Source organism: Dermacentor albipictus, chromosome 8 (assembly GCF_038994185.2).
Source record: "Dermacentor albipictus isolate Rhodes 1998 colony chromosome 8, USDA_Dalb.pri_finalv2, whole genome shotgun sequence".
Classification (NCBI taxonomy): Eukaryota; Metazoa; Arthropoda; class Arachnida; order Ixodida; family Ixodidae; genus Dermacentor; species Dermacentor albipictus.
The window spans coordinates 63,796,225-63,815,386 of NC_091828.1; the positions used below are offsets into that span (position 1 = coordinate 63,796,225).

Genomic DNA, 19,162 nt, shown 5'->3' on the forward strand with positions numbered 1-19,162 from the left:
AGTAAGATCGTCGCCAAGTCAACCCCAATGGCAGAATCAGCGTATCCCATCGTGCTGCAACAGCCCAGGGAGCCAACGACTTTCCGTGTATCTTCAATTAAACACCCGGATAACTGGATGGAAATATATAAAAGGGTCACTGCATTCCACAACTGGAACATTTACGATAAGCTTCAGCATGTGTACTTCGCCTTAGAAGACGGCCAGGGCATGGTTAGAGAACTGGGAATCAACCCTGACGACTTGGGAACCGTTCCGAAACGGCTTCCCGCAGACGTTGGCGAGCCTCCTGCGCAAGGAGCGAGCGCAAGGGCCACTGGAAACCCGCATGCAGCTGATGAACGAGAGCATTGCGATCTTTACGGAGCAGATGGCTCGCCTCTTCCGACAAGCAGACCCAGACGTGCCAGAAGACAAAAAAACTTGTCCTGATGCGCGGTTTGAGGCAAGAGCCTTTCGTTGGATTGATACGCAACCCGACTAAGACCGTTGTCCAATTTATTTCCGAGGCCTCTACTATTTAGAACACGCTCGATATGCGGACAAGGCAGTATAACCACCGACCGTTCACCATAAACTACACAAACGTTCAATCACTCGGCACGACGACCTGCGGCAGACCCTCAGAGCGGTCGGTCGCGAGGAATCGCAGACGTGTTTCCCAAGGTCGCAACCTTAAGTGAGCTGAATGCCGACTTCGTCGAAGAAGCGGTTCAGCGATCGCTTGGAGTTCTTGACGTGCAACCACACCCACCGCGGTCGCAGTCGTAAGCAATCAAGTACGCTGCCTTCGTCCGCCATCAAGGTCTTCCTCTGCGCTCGTGCCAGGGCCGCATGACGCCGCGATTCCATCGCCAGACGACGCCACACCACCCACCTGTCGGCTAGCGAAACACCCCGGAGATTACAGACGTTTGGCGTGCCCCCGAATACGGTCGTGCCGCATATAGCGCTGGCGCCCGTACCGCAAAATGGGACTACGAGGATTCGCAGTGAACTATCCGCGCCCGCAGCGAGGGAAGCGCCCTCGTAATATCGCCGACTACCTCACCACCACTCAGTGGAGCCTTCGACGGCAGTCCCATTCACCGCCGCCAGGACGCTACCTGTCGCCGCAACGCTCACATTACACTGGCCCCGCCCGGGACCTGTCCGTATGCCCCTATCCGGAAAACTAAAAGCGGCAGTCGATGTGGTTACGGTTGTTCTACTTCGATGTGACGAAGACCATCAGCCGCCGAAGATGAGGGTCCACGATCCATTTCGACGATGCAGCAACGACACACCGTCATACCGACGAAGCCTGGGAGCTAACAATACGCCGACAAAGCACGAGTTAACGAAGCGAGTTAACGAAGCCGTGATCTGACGACACGGCTTAAATGCACCTGAGGACAGAGAACGAAACACCTCGACGTGCTTCTCCAGGGCAACACAGTGACCGCCTTAGTGGACAAAGGAGCCGATTACTCCGTCATCACTGGAATATTCACAGCTAAGTTGAAGAGCGCCAAGACTGCGTGGGACGGCCCTCATATTCTTACAGCTGGAGGACATCGCATAACATCAGCGGGAACCGGCACGGCAATAATTATAGTCAATGAATGAACCTACCCTGCCACTTCCATTGTCTTCCAACAGTGCTGATGGGACTTAATTCTCGGCATAGGCTTCCTGAACCAACACGGCGCAATCATCGACCTAGGGCTGGAGTCGATAACACTGTCCGCAGACCAAGCCCTACCGACGGAGAGACCTCACAGTCAGCGTGCCTTGAGTGTACTTGAGGACCAAGTCAGCCTCCTGCCTCGCTCCATCGTTGTCATTTTCGTCGGCCACCAAAGACCCGGAGAGTAGAGGGCGTCATCGAAGGACGGAATCCTGCGTGTCTGTGTCGATTAACGTCGGCTGTACAAGATGACGAAAGAAGACGTATACCCCTTCCCAAGCATAGAGGACGCATTGGATCGGCGCTACAACGATAAACTCTTATGGTTTATGGATATCAAGTATGGCTGCTGGCAAATTGAAATCGACGAGAAATGTCGCGAAAAGACCGCCTTCGTCACGCCAGGCGCCCTCTACCGATTCAAGGTAATGCCATTCGGGCTGTGCTCGGCGTCAGCAATGTTCCAGGGCTTGATGGACACCGTGTTAGGGGGAGTAATGTGGCAGACCTGAGGTCATATAACGTAAAGCTATTCTAATATGTTTTTATTCAAATCTCCTGACGTCAAATTCGCTTAACCGCCAACGGAAGCATCAGGCGTTCACCCACAGGGTTGTCTCAGCTGACCAATGGAACACTCTCCTCGTTCATAGGAGGTAAATTTTCTATGCTTGAAAAACGAATAACATTGCCTAAAATGAGCGGCTCGTCTGATCTAACTGGATCGCAAGAGGCGAGGAGCACGCGCAAGTGGAGATGGATTCGATGGGGCCGAGCCAGTGCACTGAAAATCGATAACCTGATGAAGAGGGTGTTGCCGGCGCATTTGATTCGGCCGTTTTCACCTACTTAGCTTACTGTGGATCGTCGACAATCGCGGCGGCATGCAACGAAAGCTTGAAACTGACCATAAAACGGATCCTCAGCAAAATAAAGTGGGCAGAACGAAGTTGTAAACGTGTTGATAGTGCTCGAAAACGTTACGTGGCCACGCAAATTGTTTCATTACACGCAAATAAACCGATGCTTTTCGGTAGGTGCGAGTACCCTTGCCTGGGAGATCGGCGGCAGCAATTTTTTGTGCTTTTCGGGACGGGGCAGCCTGCCGCTATTCAGAAGAAAATTCAATATTGTTCGGCATATTAATACATCTTTAACGCGTATCAGTCACTTCGACGCGGTGGGTTTTTGCGGTTTTGTGACGTCGCGTGACAGGCAGGTGAAGTGGGTGCAGCCCGGCAACTTTTGACCAATAGCCGAGGGCTAATGGCGGAAAGGTGTCGAATCAGAAATAACTTTTTTTTCAGTCAAAACATGCATATTCAGTGTGCATACGTCATATCATATAGGGAGCAATTGCAGCTTTTGTGACGTCGCGTGACAGACAGGTGAAGTGGGGGTGGTCCGAAAATGTTTTTCACCAATCCTGGACGGCTGAGTGCAGAATGGGAATAGAACAGTTTGGAATGATCTTACGTTATAACGCCCATCTTTCTAACTTCGACGACATCGTCATCATCGCGAGAAATTTTGACAATCACCTTAGGTGTCTTAGGACAGCATTAGAGGCTTTCATGTCATCAGGGCTCTTTCTGCAACCGGAAATGTGCTGCTTCTCTTATGATGAGCTTTTCTTCCTGCACCACGTCATCAGCAAATATGGAGTCCGCCCCAACCCGGAGAAGAGAGCTGCCATCGCAAAGTTCCAGCTGCCCATCGACAAGAAGGCAGTCCATGCATTCCTTGGCACGCGTGCCTAATATAGACGCTTTGTCAAGGACTTCTCATGCATCGCTGAGCCGCTGATATATCTAACTAAATATGATGTCCAGTTCACGTTGGAAACGCAGCAGGCCGACGCATTTCAAGAACTGAAACGACGCATGCATTCGCCACCGGTACTTGTACACTGCGACGATGACGCCAATTCAGAAATACCCTCTGATGCCAGTAGCCTACGCATTGATGCCGTTCAATTGTTCAGGAAAAGCGGACTTGAACGGGTGATATCTTACACTAGCCGGTCGGCTATTGAAAGCGGCAGACATTCTACGACCGAAAAGCAATGCCTCGTCAGGATTTGCACTAAAGGAAAATTCCACCCTTACATAAATGGCAGGCCGTTCAATGTAGTCAACCACCATCCCGTGTTGTGTTGGTTAGCTAATTTAAAGACCCTTCAAAATGCCTGGTGCGGTGGAGCTAATACTGCAAGAATATGACATCACTGTTATCTACAAGTCCGGACGAAAGCAATATGATGCCGACTGTTTATCTCGCGCCCTCCACTGACCGCCTCCGCAAGACAACGACGATGACGATGCCTTCATTGGTTATTAAGCAGGAATAGACGTCGAGCTAAAACGCTTCGTCGAGTACTTGGAAGGGCACACCGACGTTGTCTCTAGGCCATTTCTGCGAGAATTATCTTCGTTTTCGCTTCAAAAGAATTTACTCGGAAAGAAGTTCTCACCAGTCCGCGCCAACTGCGCCCTTGTTCCCTGAGCACTGAGTCCAAAAGTACAGCACGCCCTACATGGCGATCCGACCGCTAGGAAACCTTAGATTGTCCAGAAGGCTATGGAGGATACAGGAAATATATTACTGGCCACGCCAGGCTACCGACGTCACCCTTCACGTCAAGACAATTGCAGACGGCCAGCAATGCAAGACGCCACCGACAAGGCTGCCGGGATTACTCCAGCCGATCAAGCCTTCTTACGCCCCGTTTCCGGAGATCGGGTCTGATTTGCTCGGGCCCTTTACGACGTCGCCATCGGGAAACAAGTGTGGCCGCTGACTACCTTACCCGCTACGCCGAAACAAAAGCTCTGCCTAAAGGTACTGCGGCCATTGTAGAAAAATCTTTCGTAGAGAACATCCTGCCGCGACATGATGCGCCTGAAGTCCACATTAATGGCAGTGGAACGGCTTTTACTGCTGATCTTAGTTAACCCATCCTGCAGTGAACCCAGACAAATCACCGGAGGACCACTTCATGAATACCACCCACAGACGGATTGCCTAACGGAATGACCGAACAAGAAGCTCGTTGAAAAGCCAGCTCTGTACGTCGACGCCAAACGCAACAAATGGGAAGCCGTGCTTCCGTATGTCATCTCTACTTACAATACCTTAGTGCACAAAAGAACACAAGGCACTCTGTTAAACTAGTTTACAGAAGGAACCTGACGACGACTCTCGACGCCATGCTGCCGCAAGTCGCCGACTACGCAAATATTAACGTTGCCGCCTATCCCTTACGCGCTAAAGAAGTATGAGAGCTCGCCGGCCTACGTACCAAGAAGCAGCAAAAGGCGGACAGCCGGAACTGAAATGATCGACGGTGATACGTAGAATACCAGCGCGGCGGCCGTGTTTGGGTTTGGACCTTGATACGCAGACGGGGACTCAGTGAGAGACTGTTGCGATGCTATTTGAGACCCTACAAGATCACCCTACTCATTGCCGCATTTGAGTATGAGGTCATGCCAGACAGCACTTAGCTATCACAGCGGTGTCACTCAAGACCCTAAATAGTCCATGTTGTGTGACTTAAGCTGTTATCTTTATGAAATATGAAGACGCCAAATAAACCGACACACACAAGAGAAGAGAACGGGACAGGGTGCCACTCGCAACTTGTGTGTCGGTTTACTAGGCGTCATCATATTTTATAATGAACAGCTACCAACTAGCCCAACAAGAAGTGCTATTAAGCTGTTATACCAGCGCTAACAAACTTTTGGACTGTGCAAAGCGGAGTTTTAGACTTTCTTTTTTTTGACTGCGTTACTTTGGACTTTGTTTCTTTGTTTGATTGCTATGTTTGTTTAATGCATGTCATTTTGTTTTACGCGGTCCTATTGGTAGCATCGAGGCGATGGTTTTTGAGAGGGAGACATTGAACCGCGTACTTGTTGATCTTTATCGGGTGATGTTTATCTTTATCAGTTTTTCACCGTCTAATAAATCTAATGAATGTTATCTCTTAGTGCGTGACGCGCACGTATGTATCGCAAGTTTCTCGAATGTTATCGGTGTCTGTTGTCACTAAAATTATGTAATCTGATCGTATGTCCGACATGAATTGTGCAGAGTTTTCTGGAAGACACGTGGGCAGCAGCGATTGCTCTAGAACCTTCGATGACGTATGCGTGAAAGCTGACGCCCTTGACCGGCAGATCACATTTTTGACGATCGCCAACTGTTTGCCGCTATCGTTGTGCTTCTAGTGTGACTCGCCTTTCTGGGCCCAGGTTGGCCATATAAATGGTAGTTACATTATTCACAGTATTGCTACTGTGTTCTTTGCCACCACAACTACGTGACATTGTTATCATGATCCCAAATTACAAGGCTTCAGCGAATTTCTTGACAGAGTCAGCAGGACAAAACTGTATTAGAGTTTGGTAAACATGCAGTTGGCAGCACTTCATAGCGAACGTGTGAATGCTAGGCTCATGCCTTCTGGAGATATCACGGTGATCGGTCTTTCTCTTTAGACCTCAGCGATATACATAGACTGTAGATTACGAAATTGTTACATGATTTTTGGATACCCCTCTCATGTTAGCCAAATAAGACATAACACTAGAATTCTCATTATTTACTGAAATGAAAAAGTACTGATGATTGGAGGTTTTAAAATTACAATGAGTTTTGGTACTGGCCACATGGTACGCTTGGGTCTCCGCTCATTAGAGGCTGGCTGCCTACCTAAGCGGTGGGCTGTGCTTGTTGCCACTTAGTACTGTAAATCGGGGCAAATTCCGAGCAGAACGCACTTATCGCATATTTATCCAACAGTCTCATATCACTACTTCATGTATTTTTAAGGTAGCAATAGTGATAGATTCTGGACGAATACAACAACGAGTGTAACCTTTCAGGCACAGCGACCGACCATAACGATGCTGTTTTAAAATTGACTGTGTCTAAAACTGGAATGCGATACTTATAAAAATTTCGGCGATATTACATACATTTCTACGTGCTGTCCGAAGCTACTACAATTTGAGAAAATAAAACATTGCTTTGCACGTACCGCACAATCTCTGCAGGATGTTACCAATGAAGATGACAATAGACGCACAGTTAATGCGCAAATTTTGAGCCCTCGTAAATGTTCCGTCAGCACTACCATGTTTTTATTGAAGGTGTTGAAAATCGTGAATTGGGCCAATGACATAAACGCATCCTATAATTACCTTTCTTTCACTGTTCCTTTCGGACGCGTGCCACAATATGTTGCAAGCTCATTATGCTTCTGTTGAGCGAAATTTCAGCGAAGGCAGGATAGGAAATGCAAAATTGTGCAATAGAAGGATTTTCTCCCTTTAAATACCCCTTTAAGATTGTCGTTTATATTTGCGCATGCATCACCGTCATTGGTGCTTAGGGCATTTCTGCTGGGATATTTGGAAACTCAGATGTCTTTCTTAAGAAATTATCAATTACGTGTTGTCGTCTTATCTGAAAGCTACAGTATTCTGCCTCATAAATAATTATTTGTTGTCAACTCAAGCCATTACTTCTGATGTGTTTGATGCACTTCATTGCGATGAAGTTAAAAGTATTAGAACAGTTCCAGCGAGAGTTGCGGACACTTCGAAGACCATAATTGACATGTCTAACTTCAATGCTCACGAATCTTTTTCTGGTGCAATTACTGCACTTCTAAATTTTCAGATGTCTGACTTTTCCTTTGTACCAATTCAGGCAGCTCGACTTACCCTGATTAAGCTAATTAAAGTGTACGGTAAGATTGACGATGGAAGTCTATGCAGATGTAGAAGCAGATTACGTTTGTAAATCGCATGACACGCTGTTATTTCACCTAAAGAATTTACAGAACAATGCTTTTCAGAATGACGTTCTGAAGAAATACAAGAAATCAAGGAATCTATGGACAGTACCGGTACTCTACAGAATAATAATCTAAAATATAATCAAATGCATGCCGCTTTCACGAAACAGCATATCCAGAACTTCTTCGCGAATGCGAGTATGTGCAAAATAAGCTGGGATCTCACATCAAAGAAGCGCAGAATCAGCTTTACCTAAACAAGTTCTGGAAATAAAGAAGCTCCAAAGAAACCTAAACCATAGTCTATTACTTATTAAGTACCAAAAGCAAAACTTCAATAATGTACCTGAATATTCACTGCGTTGATTGCACAGAAAATAATTAGAAAACAAATTTATTACACGTCTCTTTACATCTGCAGGAGCAAACTGCTCTGATACAGGGACAAGGACCGTATCTATAAATTAAGCTCCACCAACTCAAGCTGAGTTTTCATAGCTCCTTGTAGCAAAATTGAAAATTTCAGCTCGCTTTTTTCCTTCGCAACGCCGAGCCTTTGAATTTGTTTATATTTTCATTTGGGCTAATCAGGGAATATCTGAAGTCATTGATAACCACGCACTGATAATATCAACAGTAGACCTAAGACGCGAATTTTGATTTCTGAACCTAAAGTAACACGTGTCTGAGGGATATTTAAAAATGGCGGACTTAGCGAAAATACTTATTACATACGATCTCAGTCGAATCACTTTTTCCTAAAGTCGCCGAGAAGCATATAAGCAGTAGCGTCATTAATTACGGTGACATGTGCCAAATTTACGTTTATCATAAATATGGGTTCTTTAGCAGCCATGGAGCTTCATCTACAAGACGTTCCATGGAGAATATAGAAAATATGTTTTTCCTATTACAAATATTTTCTACATCTTCACAAGGCATATGACTCCATCAGTCATGAGATTCGTTCAGCAAAGATGTATGGTATTAGGGGATTATCGTTGCATTTATTGAGTAGTTATCTCAACCAGACCATTCAGCATATTTCTGTAAATGATTTTTGTCTGATCCTGGGCACATTGTTGCTGCTGTTGCCCAGTAATGAATTTTGAGTACAGTCCTGCCAATACTCTGCGAAATGCAATAGTTAGCATACATCACGCCAATCACATAACAATTTCTGCAGACTAGACAAAGGTCTCCCTAACCATGCACAACCTGTGTGTCTATATTAAAAATGAAGAAAAGCTTTTGTACAAAAATGAGGGACACCAAGGGTGGTTCCCTGCCCCAAAAGGCCAAGTACACAATATGCAGGTACATAAGAAAGAAGTAAAAGCAGTAATATTCCACACATTTTGACAACACTACTTTCACACATTGCACACACAATTATAACACTAAAAAGAAAATGGGCACAGGTCACAATATGTTCAAAATGTATGAAACACGGCAGTACATTACATATGACCAGAACTCGGCCGTTGGTCTTTCTCGATTCAAAAAAAACAATAATTCAGCGACCATGGAAATTGAGATTGTTGAACAGTTACACTTTTGTATGCCTGTTCAATATAGCAGGGTTTTCATTAAACAAATTCATAATCCCATAATTTATAGCTCTTTTTCATGATTTGTTCGTGCACTTACTTCAACTATGTCCGTTTTATGCAAGTCATGACGATTGTTCCTGCTTAGGAACTGACGACGAAAAACACTATGGTGTCGCAGTATTTAACTTGACACACGCACACTGAGTGCCTAATTTTACAAAGAAGGCAGAAATGTGGAATTCTATGCTTAAACAGAAAAGCCGATATCCATCTGATCTGCACAGTTGAGCAGTTTAATTATTTCCTATGTAAAGCACAAAGTTTATCCTTATACCTTACAATATGCATTCTGCACACCAACACGCAAAAATTGTGATGGGAATAAATGCGAGTAAACAACAATTTTATCTTTTGCCTAGTTCGCAGGAAATAACCTAAACAGTTAAGCATGTTGGTGACTTGCGACTTTTATTCTGGTGTTTACATGCCATGACCTGCTTGAGTCCCTTAAGAAAAAGGACGTCTAAAAAGGAATAATTAACAAGATAAAGTGATGAGTCATTGTATTTATGGTTGTCCTGAGTAATCAATTATATTGCTCTTACGAAAAAATGACTCATTTTTTGCACTGCCTTTTAGTATGAGAGAGGAGACGCATAACTGGTCAGAATCTGTTGTTTCATGTCTCTTCGAGTCCCTCCATATTAGCCCAAACGGAGGAGACACTTGCGGTCATCAGCACACATATCTAGCTCACCAGTAGGAAGAATATTAATATCATTCAAATACACTAAAAACAATAGGGGCCTAATGCATATCCTTGGGGTTGACCATATTTAACTGGGCTACTTTCAGAACGAACAAAATCGATACAAACATATTGCAGTCGATTGCGTAGATAACTTGGGATAAGGTTCTGTGCCAAAACGGCAAGTTGGGCCAGTTAGTTGGGATTCATAGTAAGGTTTCTTACAGCGCAACACAAGATAAGTATTTCAGTATGCAGTAATTGCAGAGTTTGCTATCATTATATAGTGCTTTATTACTTAATTCTATGATGCCGTTTCCTGCGTGCTGTACATTGATATCCTGATGTACCATTTTTGTCATGTCATTTTTGCGTTTTTTTTTCTCTTTTTCTCTTTCATTGTATTGTATAGCATAATACTGTTTATTCGATGCCATAAGCTGCTTACATTGATGTATGTAACACCCCCACTGTAATGCCTAAATGGCGCTGTGGGTATGAGAGTAAATAAATAAATAAATAAAGACAAGGACAACAGAAGGTATGAAACGAACAGACTGCATGGTGTCATCGTTTTTCACCTTCTGTTGTTCTTGTGTTGTGTTGCGCTGTAACAAACTTTACTAAGGTTCTGTGCTTTTCCTTCAAACCATTCACTTCGAGCTTCTGTAGGAAATTACCGCGTTTGATTGCATCAAATGCCCTTTAAAACTTATACATATTTATTGCAACTCTAAATAACATTTTTCAATGTTTCTGATGGTTTGATTTTAATTTATCACTAAAGACGTTTTTTTTTAATGGCCCTTTTTGAGTCCGGATTGCTGTTCTACTACATTCTTGGCTAGTAAGAAATATAATAAGTTGAATGTGCAAGTCCATTACAGAAACCTTAGAGGGAAGTGATAGCAGAGATACTGATGTGTACTGAAGCAATTTGTTGTGTTGTACACCTCTGTGAAGTTACGCGAGAAATTTTTAGGCTTTTGGTGTAGACACCAGATGACACCATTACTTTGAGAATATAGTTTAGTTGCATGGCAATTTCATACGCAACAACCTTATTCAGTGAACATTTTGTGGGATCTTTTACGGCTGCTAACTTGCTTCCAAGATATCGCAAGATAGATGCGATTTTATCTTGAGATGTACGAGTCAAAAATAGCGCGTCTTTTACGACATGGCGCAAGTACGTTCGGCGCTCTGTTAACGCAGCACGGGAAATGAGAACTCAGCTGCCTCAACATTTACAACAAAATTTTTCAGCAAATTGCCATAGCAATGAAAACTACATCACTGAAGACATGCTGCAGAAGTGTTTCTCATTTCATGGAAGATATTCCATGTCTCGCGGCTGCTTTGGGCAGCGCTTTCAAACTTGCCTTCGAAAAACGACAACCTTGTCTTATTTAATATCTATGCTTAATATTTCGAAAACCCATGCTTATTTAATGTCTGTGCTTAACCTTTTGCTAAACCTATTCAACTCTTGCGAAATCTCCAAGTCGCGTGGCTTTAGAAACAATTATTTTTCCGTATGTTTCGTACGCTCATAGAGGCCATCTGCAATCCACGGTATTCGTGCTTTATTATGAAGAACTCTTGTTATGACAGGAAATGCGAAATTGTAAACATGCTCTAATCCTAAAATGAACTTTGAAAAGGTGGAGATCGATTAAGCTCGCTATACACGTTTGCCCAACTTGGGCTCGTTCTGCTTGATAGTGTTCGCTGTGCATTCTCCAACTACCTTCCGCTGTTTCTGTAATCTCGTTGGTGTCAGGGCTCATTCACACCGGCATTTGAAGTACATCACACGACTGACCACGATTGATAACCAAGGAGCGTCTCACAGACATCAATGCTCGCACCGCTGAGCGCTATCGGCACGTCGCCTGGCTGAGATGTTTGGGACTGATGCCGCACACGTTTGCTCGCACCCCTACCACTGCCCTAGTTAGGCGTGTGCAGACCTATTGTTCCTGCGCCGTTGATTAGTATAGTAGAATCAAGGTTTGCTACTATGTGTATACTTACGCCCCTTAACGACCGGTTGCGACAGACGACAACTAACAGGTCGAAACCATAAATGAACCTCAAGGCCAGTCGTTAGCTTAACTATTCCGTTACCCTCTACACTATCACTTTTAAATAAATGTCGCCTCAGATGCCCCTCTGACGACTACCACAGCGCTATTGCACGCGGTGCGGAGCTCTCACTTTCTGAAGAGAGCTTCCTTACAGAGTACAGAAAATTACTTACTTCATTATTTCTGCAGCTTCATCGCAGCCAGCGGGCTGTTTAGCGTAATAGCCAAGAAAGGTGTACGACACTACTCGCTTCGTAGGAGATGGGTCTGATATTTCAAGTGCTCTCTGTGAGAAAGAGGTAGAGGATCATTGCGTGAATATCACTGGAGTCACGAATAGTTTCACACGATGCTGCTAGAAGTCCTTTATAATATAAATTTGGACATTACTTTTTATTTTAACACATACCCATTATCAATGTAACTCCACTAACGACTCCTTAAACTAAATTCTATCGTATGTCATATTGACCTTAAATAAAGACGGCCACAGCAAAAGAGAACAGGAAAACGGCATGGGCTGGATCTTCTAACTGGTGACTTTCCAGTTGAAAGTTACGGCCCGTGTCGTTTTTGCGCATTGACATATTTGCATAAATTGCAGTTTTTCGTCGCCTTTTTGGATAATAGATTTATGTTGTCTTGGTGATTTTCTTTTTCCTGTAATGTTTCTGGTCCATGTCGGGGAGAGCCCCTTCGGGGCACCGAGCAGTGCAGTCTGCCGAGAATCACGTTCTGCATTTTAATTAACGTCAATAAAACATTGTGGCAGAAACCACCGAGAAAGAATTCCCACCGATCCGTAAATAATAGAGGAATCCGAGGAGGTTACCAAATTGGGATTAGACCACTTTGGCCAAAGCAACGAATCCAAACAGGTCAGCCCAAGGTGGTGCAGTTGCAGTTACAACACAACAAGACAACAAGAGAACGTCACGATATTGCGCTGGAACTGCCGATCACTGCTAAACAATCACGTGACCTAAATACACAGGCACTGAAGTTAAGCTCATCCAACAACTGAAGAACACTTGATCCGGAGAAGCACAGACACCCACGCCAAAGACTATCACGGTGAAGAACACAGACATCTAAATACCTCCATCAACTTAGAATAGTTCTACTCCGCTGCGAAGGCATTTAATAACGCTGCATGGGGTCCGATCGAATGACCCAAGCGATACTGAGAAACCATAGTGACTCGGCCAACCAATTTGTTTACCGGCACGGTATGTATACCTCCCGGCTGACAACCCTCCGACTGGAAAGCAACCAACATAATTTTTATACCGAAGCCCGGCAAACTGTGCGAACTAGGAGAACTGCGACCTATCCCGCTTACCTCCTTTCTGCACCATCTTTTCCAGAGAGTCTTCCTCACCAGACTCGAGAGACACAGAGCTTTAGAGATCTGCTTCCGGTCACGTTTGATGTGAGGAGGGGGGTATCCGCCCAAGGGCTCTACGTACTCCTGAAGGACAAAATCCTGCACTGCGCCCCCCTTACTAGGAAGCCCGGACAAGTTCTTGCTCGCACTTGATATTCAAGAACTTTGTGGCAATATGTCGCACTCCTCGATAATTGAGGGGCTCGACGACGTAAGAAGTTGGGATAGAATAGATTCCTATGTGCAAGACTCTTGTAAAATCTCTCTGATCTTGTTTGCACAGGTAGGAGTTACTCACTGCCATACGACCTACCGGATACTATCACCGCTCTGGTTAACATCGACTTAGTCAAACTGGCGTTACAACTGGATGAGCACCGAGATCTCGAGTGTGCCAAATACATGGGTGACATCATGTCACGGGCCACTTCATTCTCCTACGGAGACATAAAAGCCATCGGTTAGAAATACGGCTGTGATATTCACAAATCAAAAGAAACATGTAGGCATGAAATGCCCCCTTAGATTTAAATAAATTATAAGGTTTTACGTGCCAAACCACTTTCTGATTATGAGGCACGCCGAAGTGGAGGACTCCGTAAATTTCGACTACGTGGGGTTCTCAAACGTGCACCTAAATCTAAGTACATGGGTGTTTTCGCATTTCGCACTCATCTGAATGCGGCCACCGTGGCTGGGATTCGACCCCGCCACCTCGTGCTCAGCACTCCAACACCATAGCTACTGAGCAACCATGGCGGGTGTAATGCCCTCTGGCCCAGTCGGCATACCTACAGATCAGACCCAAGAGTACACAGGAAAACTGAACACTGCCCTCACAACGCTTTCTGGATTGGGAACCCATCAACAAGACAGCAAGCATGCGGATTCTCGTAATGCTACCACATCATCTGGGCTGCGTTTGCACTGCGCCCTCTAAATTCATACGTACGGTAAGCAGTGTTACCGGATTCACTAACAGAATCACACGCGGCAATGAGAAGATTACAAAGGCACACATGCTGCAATTGGTCAAAGCCTTAATAAGTCTCAGGACACGCGCCTTACCCTTCAAGCCACGCGCTGCACAGGGACAGACCAGGTGGACAAATTAATTCCAGTAGCCTGTAGGGCGGCTCTCGGCTTTCAGGCAAGCACAAGCATGGAACGCTTCCAAGAGCTAGGGCTGATCAAAATATATGAAGAGCTCGCCGCAGCCACAATCATCACCCAGTGAGTGTGGCTTGCGCGACGTCCCAGGGACGTTGTCTCTTAAGCCGCCAACACTACATTCGGGCGCTACAATACTGTCGGGAGCAAACACCACTCGCATTGCGAACGCGGCTACAAGTGGATCGCATTCCATGCTACATGCACCTGACAATCCACGGAAGACGACGACGAACCAGGCCGATAGCATTGCTACAGAGGCAGGAACATCCGGACAGGTATTTCGCGGACTAAGACTACCCCTGTACGGCAACACAGACCCCTCTTTCGTGGCGTTCACGATAAAATATGCACGGACAGTCGAGGATGCGTCCTTGCAAACCTCGTCCTGCACAAGGGATGAGGCCATGGCTATCGCACTAGCCGTACGAGCCTCCGAAGCAAAGGGCCGATCAGCACACATGCTGAAGGAATCTCAGTAAGCATGCCGACTATACCTGCGGGCAGTTTTGCCGACTAGCATCTTGCACATTCTGAGACCAATACTTACATAAGACCGGAGAATCACCGGGCACACACCGGAGTTGACGGCAACGAACGGGCGCATTGTCTTGAACGAGATGCGACAGCCCGAGTCGCGGATCACTCTGGCCAAGCGGACACCCTCTCACCCAGCACGCTAGGCGAAGCACTGGAGATGCAGACTCGAGCGACTATCAAAGGCCCGTCCCCATTCCAAGCCCAGCAGGCAGCACGCACGGTACTAGCGCCTGCTACAGACGTACACCTTTCTTCATTCGTACAGACTTCAAAAAATATACACCGACAGGCACAAACAATTGTCCATGGTGTGAAGACACACCGACACTCCCGCACATAACATACGACAGCCCCAGGCGCCCGGCAGATGCTGTCTCCCCTCTAATCACGGACTAATTCGCTAACTGATCCTGGAAGGCGTGAATTACCGAACAGGAGCGGGCTGCCAAGCCTCGACCAGGCCCGGCGAGCCGCGGAATCCAGTGGTGGCCTGAAATAGGGGCACAATCTCTATACAATTTTGTCTCGGTTTCTCTGAAGCCGCTTTAGGACGTAAGGCTTAGTTAGGCTTGACGGCCAACTACTTTTTGCTCGCCTTTTACGGCCGCGCTCCGGTGGTACCAGGACAAGAAAAAACCATGAAAACACACTGTAAGAAAAGGTCAACAAAATGTATTGTTCCAGAGGATTCACGAGGAAGCAGGCTGTTTTCTACATTGACGTTGGCTGGGGTCGATCGTAGAGCGAACGAAGGCCGGGCGCGACAAAGGATAGGAACTAGATGGTGACATAACATCTGTCCTTCATGGTGGCTAGAAGTCTTCACCTTTCTCGGGCTGTCGTCAGGGTGATGGATGGATATTTGGAACGGAGCAGCGGTTTGCACCGCCCTGCTCTTGTTATTTTATTGCCTAATGTCCTACATATGTTAGAAAACAAAGAGAAAAAGATCTCACGATGAATTCGCTTACCAGTTTCTGAACCTCTATTGTGAACTTTGTTTTGTACACCGCCATTGTCTGTCATTTCCCTACTCTTCTTCCACCAAATTCCAATCGCCTCTTACTAATCTCTATTAGGGACATGTTTACTTTTCCCTTGATCTCGCTGAAGCCAATGGCTTCAAGGAGGCCAGTGATCCCTAAATCCACTGCTAGACAGATATCTTCACATTCTAATACAACTTGCTCCATTGTTTTCTACACTTTGCCACAGCAAGCACATGTTTCTTCTTCCTTTTTATATCTCGCTATATGGGTGCGTGCTCTAAGCCGTCCTTACCTCACTTCGAAAAAATAAGGAGCTTCCCTTTGAGTTATCAGATTGTTTCATTCCTGAGTTTGTTTTTTTCCTGTTATACTTAGTCATGCCAGGTTTCTTTTCTATTGCGGCCTCCCCTGAGAGCGCGCCAAATTCGGCACCCCGTGCCATGTTGTTTGCGCGCTCCCCCAATGGGAGCGCGGCACTCCTGCGACGTTACCGCACGATTGCAACTCGTTTGCACGATGGTTTGGCTACACGAGAAAAAACGTTTAGCTTCCCGTACGGGAAGGGGTGAAGAAGGCGTCCGCTCTCTCTTCCGTAGCGCGCGTAGGATCACGAGAAATTATGAACTTTCATAATTCCCTCCCCCCTTAAGACCCTTTAAGCCCCCTTGACTCCAGTGGCGCAATGTTAAGACGCTCATAGCACAACTGACCTGCTCGCTTTCGCGGCTTTCGCAACGCAGTCGGCGGTGTTGATGTTTTGTAGACACATTTTCACCAGAACACATTCTCCAATAACTTCCCCTGAAGTCAGCAACGCCAGTGTGAGCTGGAGAGGCCATGACCCACTTTTTGGACAAGCCGTCGCCAGCCAGGTTGCACGTGTCCTTGAATAACAGGGACCTGGTTCTGCGTACCCCTGATAGGAAGGCTTGAGCCACTCCAGCGCAGCACTAGCACGGCTAGGGATCAAGGTGCACCGCTTGAGGTGACCTGCAAATGATGGCTCCTCGTGCTGGCAATCTCCTCTATCCGGCGGCCTCCGCGCGTGCACCAGCGTGGTTATCTGATGGAAGGCTAGTTGTTGGCTTGACTTCTTGACGACTTCAGGTGCAACCATGGTTCCATGCCATATCCCCTCGGCGACTACTAAGTACAGCTTTAGCTGCTGCTCCGTAGCTGCTGATTGTGGATTGTGCTCCTTCCGCTTGCCTGCCCACCGGTAGTGCTACAGCTTCCAAGGCACCTTACCTTCGGAAATACCGCTTCACCTGACCGACATGGACTGGTAAGCTGATACGACCTGCGTTCAGATCCTTCCATGCTAAATCAACTTCAAAACGCCCAATCCATGTTGGTGCGAAACCTGCCACAAACTCGGGCCTCGCGCCGCTGAGCTCATATGCGTTGGCGTAATTTCTACGCGCCCTTGCTCCTGCACGGTTAAAATTCGCTTCGAACACCGCGTTTCCTAGGCGATCGCAAATGTCAAGCGTAGTAGTCGAAAGGCTTCTTCGCGCCCGGTGAATCTCTCCGCTTGGCCGATATTGTGTCCGTCGGCGACTGGAGGTGTCTCCCGAACATCAAAAAACCTAGCGTAAACCCGCCGAACGACTTTCCCTCATTCATTGCGCGAAAGAGAGCGCATGTAGGTGCTCGTCGCAGTCGTTTTACGCTAGAGCGCACGCCTCAAGTATTGGCGTTACACCTTGATTCCGGCATTCCGTCATGTTCGAGTGAGGAAACTGGTTTATTCTATTTTAGTTCTGTTCAGCTTCGTTGCTCTTTAGTTTAATGAATAATATAATTTGCGAACGTCAGCGTGCCGCTACAGCTTGACCAACGAAAAAATGTGCTTCGAGAAAATTAAATGCCCAGAGTAACAGCAACGCAGAATAAAAACTTGCTACTTACCTTCAAGGATAAAGTGGCATTTCTGAGATAGCCTGGTTGATTAAAAATTGTCTCGTAAATATTGAGAACTCCCCAGTGGTGAATGTTATGATTCCACAAGTTCTCCTGCGCCCACGCTTTAGCGGACTGCTTACTCAGGTGGATCAAGAAAGCGCCTATGTCCCTGAAAATAGGATCAAATAATTACAGCAACCAAGTGCTTTTCGAGGCAAGTAGAAAAGACAACATTATGAGAGAAAACAGTGGCAAACTATTTAAATTATTATGATCACAGCACTTTATAAAATGTTGCACTTCTCCAGAGAAAGCAAGCAGAAAGTAAGGTTCGGAACGCACTGAAAAGCATTCAGCAAATTTCACGTCCCTTCAGCAACACATATGACAATAATTCGTTGTGCGCTATGCAATAAAATATGGCGACACGAATTTCTGGAATTAGAAATTTAATGAAGCAAGAGGACATCCCTTATTGAGCGCTAGTGAGCCAAACAGCGGTGCTGATTTGAAATAGAACATTTGCACGAGTGGAGACTTCAATTTTGTGCAGACACACTCAAACATTCGCTGTATGGCAGCAGAATGCCTATGGCCCCACTAAAACATGGATGTTGCAGTTTTTCATAGCGTATTTGGCAGGAGAAGTCTTGAAATGTGCATTTCAAGACATGCTATCCCAATGCAACTTGCTGATAACCCTAGCTACGTGGTACTAGAGAATTTTCACTAAGAGTTCACTATAGAGTGAACGAATGCTATGCCGATAATTGAAAAATGTTTGATGTGGAACGATGCTCTCGTGAAGCGGCTAAATAAAGGCAAAATGACAGTGTGATGTGTACAATTGAGATAGTTACATCGTGTTTAACGTCTTGCTCACAAAGTGCGTGTGCTTAGGCACTGCATTGGTCGTAGCTTTGATTATATTTAATGATCATGTTATTGTGCTACACAGTTAGCAAGCTATGCAGTTAGCTATGGAGTTATATCAGGAGGACGAAGGTGATGTAGTACGCTTGTATAGGGAACAGCGCAATTGATAAATACATGGATAAGAAGGGGAGCACGGAAATTTAAGAGCAATTCACAAATACAATAAGGTGTTCTTTACCCTATATGCCGCAGTGGCACATATTTATAACGAAGCATTGGCCGACAATGCCCGCATTAATGATGGCCTAAATTCGGTTCAGCTAATAATTTATCTAAATAAAGAAACACGAACCCTTGTATTTGTTGTGAAATTTTATTAAGGTTTCATTGGACTTCATAAAGATGCGTATGGGGATGTATCTACTG

General features: G+C 45.7%; 1 protein-coding gene across 3 annotated transcripts in view; it reads right to left on the bottom strand.

The window, feature by feature from the left end:
* The window catches only part of LOC135921769 (uncharacterized), a 90,363-nt gene that overhangs the window by 34,369 nt on the left and 36,832 nt on the right, over window positions 1-19,162 (bottom strand). For all 3 annotated transcript variants that reach the window (XM_070523515.1, XM_070523516.1, XM_070523517.1), the window contains 2 exons: window positions 17,867-18,029; window positions 12,043-12,155 (listed from right to left, as the gene is read on the bottom strand). In XM_070523515.1, the coding sequence (XP_070379616.1) occupies window positions 12,043-12,155; window positions 17,867-18,029 (276 nt within the window). The remainder of the gene's footprint in view (window positions 1-12,042; window positions 12,156-17,866; window positions 18,030-19,162) is intronic.